The sequence below is a fragment of the Galeopterus variegatus genome, unplaced genomic scaffold (assembly GCF_000696425.1).
Source record: "Galeopterus variegatus unplaced genomic scaffold, G_variegatus-3.0.2 Scaffold3947, whole genome shotgun sequence".
Classification (NCBI taxonomy): domain Eukaryota; kingdom Metazoa; phylum Chordata; class Mammalia; order Dermoptera; family Cynocephalidae; genus Galeopterus; species Galeopterus variegatus.
In genome coordinates, this window is record NW_007730058.1 from 143031 (window position 1) to 149223 (window position 6193).

Sequence of the window (6193 nt, forward strand, 5' to 3'; positions counted from 1 at the left end):
ATTAACCCATTCATGAGGTGGAGCCCTCATGACCTAGACACCTCCCATTAGGCCCCACATCCTAACACTGCTGCATTGGAGATTAAGTTTCCAACACATATTTTTTGGGGGACACATTCAAGCCATAGCAACTAGTATACTGATTTTTTAAAAATTATTGGAACATAGTTGATTGTACATATCTGTGGAGTTACACTGATTTTTAAAAGGGGAAATAATCTTCCCTACTTGTGGCAGAGACTGCCAGTCACCATATGGTGTCCAGTCTCCCTTTCTTCTTTAGTGTTTTGACTTTATTGGGGAGTGGGAAAAACAGCAATGTACCCAACAAGGACTGCATCTCCCACCTTCCTTGCAACTAGGTATCACTATTTGTCTGTGTTTTGGCCAATGATATGAAAGGAAGTGTTTGGTGGTGGTATGGGTTGCATTGTGTCCCCCCAAAAAGATATGTTAATGTCCTAATGCCTGGTTCCACAATGTGACCTTATTTGGAAATAGGGACTTTACAGAAGTAATCAAGTTAAAATGAGATCATTAGGGTGGGCACTAATCCAATATGACTAGTGTCCTTACTAATGGGGGAAATTTGGACATGGACACAGACACACAGAGGGAGGAAAATGTGAAGACACAGGGAGAAGACAGCCATGTGACTGGAGTGATGCATCTAAAAGCCAAGGAATGCCACGGATTGCCAGCAAACACCAGAGGCCATAAGAGGCAAGGCAGAATTCTCTCCTACAACCATCAGAGAGGGCATGACCCTGCCAACACCTTGATTTCAGACTTCTAGGCTCTTGACTGTAAGACAATAAATTTCTGTTATTTTAAACCACCAGTTTTTGGTATTTTGTTATAGCAGCTCTAGGAAGGAATACAGGTAGAATTTTGGGAAGCCTGAATAAAATGATGAACAGGAAGGTGTTTAGCAAACTATCCAGTTCTATGCACACATAGGGCATTTTTATTATTGCAGTGTTTGTGACTGTGATTATAATTGGTTTAGAAAGAATAGGTTGAAATTGGCTGACATGATCCTGGCCAGAGATCCTGGCTCTTTGTTCTGCTTTAGCTCCCTGTTCTTGAGGGCTTTGCACAGCAACCATGAGTGCTAAGATAAATAGTGACATGAGAGACCAGTAGGAGAAGAGCCACCAGCCTTTGGGCTGGAGGCCAGCAGAATGACTGGGTAACTTTTGTTGAGATGGGGCCAGAATTCTCAGCCACTGGTTGGCAGTCAAGCATAAAGGATAAGGGTCAGGACAGACGTGGGTTTAAATCTGGGCTCCACCCTTACTTGCTGTGTGATCCTGGGCCAGTAACTAAACTTCTCTGAGTTTCTCATCTGTAAAATGGGAACAATTATAGCTCCTATGACATAGGGTTGTTATGGAGATTCAATGACATCACATGCCCAATAGGGAAAAAAAGTCACAGCCTATCTGTACCCAGTTCAGGATGCATATTTTTTTTGCTCTGATTACTTACCCTTGACAGATTACAAATGGACAGACTGTGTTCTGGTTTGTTCCTTCTTTCTTCTATTGGTTCATTCACTAAGCATAATGAATGTACCTATTACATGCCTACTATGTATCGGGTGATGAAAAACGCTGGTTGAGGCAGAACAAGATCATGGCATCCAAATACAGCCAGCTTGGGCCAGCCCGTGGCTCACTCGGGAGAGTGCGGTGCTGATAACACCAAGGCCCCGGGTTCGGATCCCATATAGGGATGGCCGGTTCGCTCACTGGCTGAGCGTGGTGCTGACAAATACAGCCAGCTCAAAGATGATTAAACAGGAAGTAGAGTAAAAGTTGTTTGGGTACTCCTCCTCTCCTATTAGTCTTATCTTTCGAGGTTTCTGCCATGGCCATCTGTTCTACCCTCTCCCAGTCAGTAGAAGCTTGTTCTCGGAAGGACCTTGTTCCTCAGAGAGAGGACAAGAATGCTTGTTCTCCTATAATGGTGCAAATGACTACCAATCTCTCAAAGCATGGACCTGCAAATGACTCTCCTGTAAAGCTTCCTCCTGAAAGGCAGTTTCTATGCATAGAAAGCAAGAAGATTCCAGGCAGAAGGGCCCAGAGAAATCAGTCTGAATCCTCTCAATTCACATGGGGAAATCAAGCCAGGCAGAAGTGACCCAGGTCCAGGCAGGATGACTCAACCAAGGACATCCAGCAGTCATGTGGCCTTGCTGGGTGGGGAGCAGAAAATGGTTCTCTCTGACTCTATGGTCACTGCCCTACACCATCTGTGTACCGAGCATGTTCTGACTAGGTTGTTCACAGTTCCTTAGGGAGATACTGAGGCAGGGCAAGTGCCTCTGGCTTTCAAAAGGCCTACAGCATGGCAAGGGACATGAACACATAAGGGAGACCAAAAGCCCTTTGGCCCCATTAATTTGAAATTCTGCCTTCATTGTGCACCAAATTCTCCAGGGTGTACAGGACTGTTCTAGACTCTGTTCTGTTCTACCACTGTCTCTTCCTGCCCAAGCACCATGCTGTTTTAAAGACTATAGCTTTATATAATTTTTTTTTTTTTGGTATCTGGTAGAAGAAGTCTTCTTTCTTCTTTTCCAAGAATGTCTTGACTATTCTCATACAATTACTGCTCCAGATGAACTTTTGAATTAGCCCTTGAATAACACAGCTATTGAATCTTTTTGAGCTCTTTTGTTTATGCCAAGAGTTGGGCACTCTGAAGAGCCAGGCACTCCGTTCCTGCCCTTGGGAGCTCACAAACTAGCTGAGAGGTGTAAACAAACAAGAAGCATAAAGCAACAACAGGAATCTCAGTCTATGAGTACCAAGAACCAAATGAATGAGTCCAGACAGACTAAGTGCTGAGAGTTCCATTGATCCTTGGGGCTAGGAAAGTCATGGAAGGCTCAACAGAGGAGGTGACATTATCCTGGACTTTGGTGGATGAGCAGGAGTTTGTCGGTATAGAAAAGAAATGCTTTGAGTTGAGGAAGTCAGAGAAAGCTTCTTGGAGATTGAGACACATTTCACTTCAGAGGTGAGCAAGAGTTCTCCGGGGTCAGATGGTGGGATGTACGGAGGGATTTCCCTGAGCCGGGAAAGTCACAAAAAGGCTCTCTGAAGACATTTTAGCTAGTGTTTGAGTTGGAGGAGTCAGAGAAGATGCCTGGAAGAGGCAATTAAATAAAAATAATTTTTATTAGAAAAGTAATACGAGAAGATGATATTTGACCTGGGCTTTTAAGGGATGAGTGAGCAGTTCACGAGGCAGAGAAGAGGCTCCGCCAAACTGAGGCAGTGACAGAAAAGGCTTTCCGGAGCAAATAACAAACCTCTTGGCTTCCTGCCAACTCTCTAAGACCCCCAAATGCAGGATCTAAGGATCCCACCAGCGTAGATGCTCGGGATTCGGGCCTGCAGTTCCGATTTCCCGGCGTGGGGTAGCCACGGAGAGGGCTCCCTCGGGAGGATTGCGGCGCAGGTTTGCAGAGCGGGTGGGCAGCGTTGAATGCTTTATGTCGGAATCGACCAATGGGATGAGGGCACCCGGTTGCCAGGGCGACCGAGCGGAGGCGGGGCCTTGCCGAAGAGGGTGGGTCAGGGGCGGGGTCTATATAAGCGAGGGGCGCGCGGAAGGCGGGGCTGGGGTCGGTGGCTGCTGCGCGGGCGGGGCGCAGGCCGCGGGGCCCGAGCCGGGGGCGGCGAGCGAGCGGAGGCGCCTAGGATCCGATTCACAGGCTGGGGAAACCTATGGGCCGAAGCCGTGTAAATGCGTTTTAAGGCGAGGGGGGCAACTGAGGCTCGGAGAGGCAGTGACATCCATACAAAATGTCTTGTCCCCAATCTAGAATACAGGTTCCTGACCGTCTCCACCCTTCCCAGTGAACCTAAGCTCCCCAGGCTTGTGCTGGGGGAGGGGTGTGACGGGACTGGGAGCCTGGAGACCTGGCAGGTGGGGCTGGGAGTGAAGGGGGTAGCGAAGCCGGCCCCCCAGTGGTCCTCTCCATCTCCCCCCGCAGTGTGTTGCATACTTTCTAAGGCGGCGGCGCAGCAGCAGCTACATCCAGCCGGTGGGCTCCTCTTCCAAGGCATGGCTGGCTACCTTAGTGAATCGGACTTTGTGATGGTGGAAGAGGGCTTCAGCACCCAAGACCTGCTGGAGGAGCTCACTCTGGGGGCCTCACAGGCCACCACGGTGAGGGCCAGGGAGTGGGGGGTGGGTTTTCCTTGTGCAGGTGAAGCTGCCTCTTCTGAGGCCTCAGGACCCTCATCTTATTCTTTTATTTGTTTAGTATTCAGTCTTTGCAGGAGATTAACTTATTTTTATCCCCAATTCCTGGTCCTTGTCCCCAGACCTGCCCCTCCAATGTCCCCTGCCTTGAACAGCACCACCACTATTTATTCAGCCCTTCAGGTCAGAAACCTGGCAGTCTCTTCCTTTCCCCTCTCCCTCACCTCTCATATTGAGGCAGCATCAAGCTCTGCCTCCTTAAATAACCCTCCAATGTGCTAAGGTAGAACCTCACTTTACAGTTTAGTCCTCATCTCTCTAAGACCCCCTTACCTCTCCTCTGTTTTGTACTACCCCCTCTAACTGTATTATAGCCCTGCTCAAAATCAGAATTCTTTGGCAATTTCCCATTGACTACAGATCAAGTCAGAGCTTCTCTGCCTCCATACCCCCATTTCTGGCCTTTCCTACAGTACATATTTTGCTCCATCAGAGCTGAACTACTCTATTCGTATTTCTCGAGGATGCCATGTGCTCTATTTTTTTTTTTTTTTTTAATAAAAGATGATCGGTAAGGGGATCTTAACCCTTGACTTGGTGTTGTCAGCACCACACTCTCCCAAGTGAGCCACAGGCCAGCCCTCCATGTGCTCTATTACTGTGCTTTTGCCCAGGCTGTTCCCTCTGCCTGGAACATCCTTCTCCTAGCCTCTTTCCTCTCTACCCATTTTTGGACATACCTTACTTCTCATCAGTGTTGGCTCTTCCTGATTGCTCAAGGCAGATTTTTTTTTTTTCCTTTTTTGTCTTTTTTACTGACCGGTAACGGGATTGCAACCCTCGGTGTTGTGTCCGCACCGCGCTCAGCCAGTGAGCGGGAACTGGTCTCTACATGGGATCCGAACCCTCAGCGGGAGCGCCACCACGCTCCCAAGCGGTGCACTCTCCAGTGAGCCACCGGGCCGGCCCTCAAGGCAGATTTTGTATTTTCTTCCTGCATGGCCTACACTGCACTTTGTAGAAACTCCCATCTAGCTTTTATTGTTTTTTTGGTTTTGTTTTTTGGCAGCTGGCCGGTATGGGGATCTGAACCTGTGACCTTGGTGTGCTCTAACCAACCACTCTAGCTTCTATTGAATGGACTTGTAATTTAAGGGGTTTGTTTTCTTCCAGATTCAAGCCTCTTCAGGGCTAGAGCCCTATTTGATCATCTCTGTCCTTTAGCATAATGTTTGGCTCCAAGTGGGCATAAGTTAAAGGAAAAAAAAAGTGTTGCATAAAAGGGAAACTGAGTTCTAGGGAAGGTTTTTTTTNTTGGTAAGGGGGTCTGGCGGGGCGGGCGGGACCTCGACCTTGCACTCGGGAGGGATAACCTGAACAGAACCTCGGCCTTCCGTTCTCTCCGGGGAGCCGGCGGCCCTCGCCCACCATGGGGCTCCCCCCGCCCATGCACGCTTAGAATTCTAGCATGTCAGGACCAGCCCGGCGCCCATTCACAAACGGGGAAACAGCCTCTGAGAGGGGTCAGATCGTACCCAAAGTCACGCAGCAGAGAGCGGATTCGAACCTAAACTCCTGCTCTCAGTCTGAGACTTCTTGGTGTGGCCATGAGCAATCTCTCTAGGTGGGCGTGGTCAGGACTGGGGGCACCCTGGAAACTTCTCCACTCCATCTTCTCAGATTTCCTGCTCCCTCTCATTCTTTCCCTCTTCCTAAAACCTGGGAAAGATCTCCAAAACAATCCAGTTTACACACTGGGGCAACTGAGGCTCGGAGAGGCAGTGACATCCATACAAAATGTCTTGTCCCCAATCTAGAATACAGGTTCCTGACCGTCTCCACCCTTCCCAGTGAACCTAAGCTCCCCAGGCTTGTGCTGGGGGAGGGGTGTGACGGGACTGGGAGCCTGGAGACCTGGCAGGTGGGGCTGGGAGTGAAGGGGGTAGCGAAGCCGGCCCCCCAGTGGTCC

The 6193-nt window shown here is 49.1% G+C and overlaps 1 protein-coding gene across 1 annotated transcript in view; it reads left to right on the top strand.

Moving 5' to 3' along the window:
- Positions 1-4030: 4030 nt before the first annotated feature.
- The window catches only part of AZIN2 (antizyme inhibitor 2), a 41000-nt gene continuing 38837 nt past the window's right edge, over positions 4031-6193 (top strand). The window contains exon 1 of the mRNA XM_008586348.1: positions 4031-4188. Coding sequence (XP_008584570.1) covers positions 4084-4188 — 105 coding nt within the window. The 5' untranslated portion in view covers positions 4031-4083. The remainder of the gene's footprint in view (positions 4189-6193) is intronic.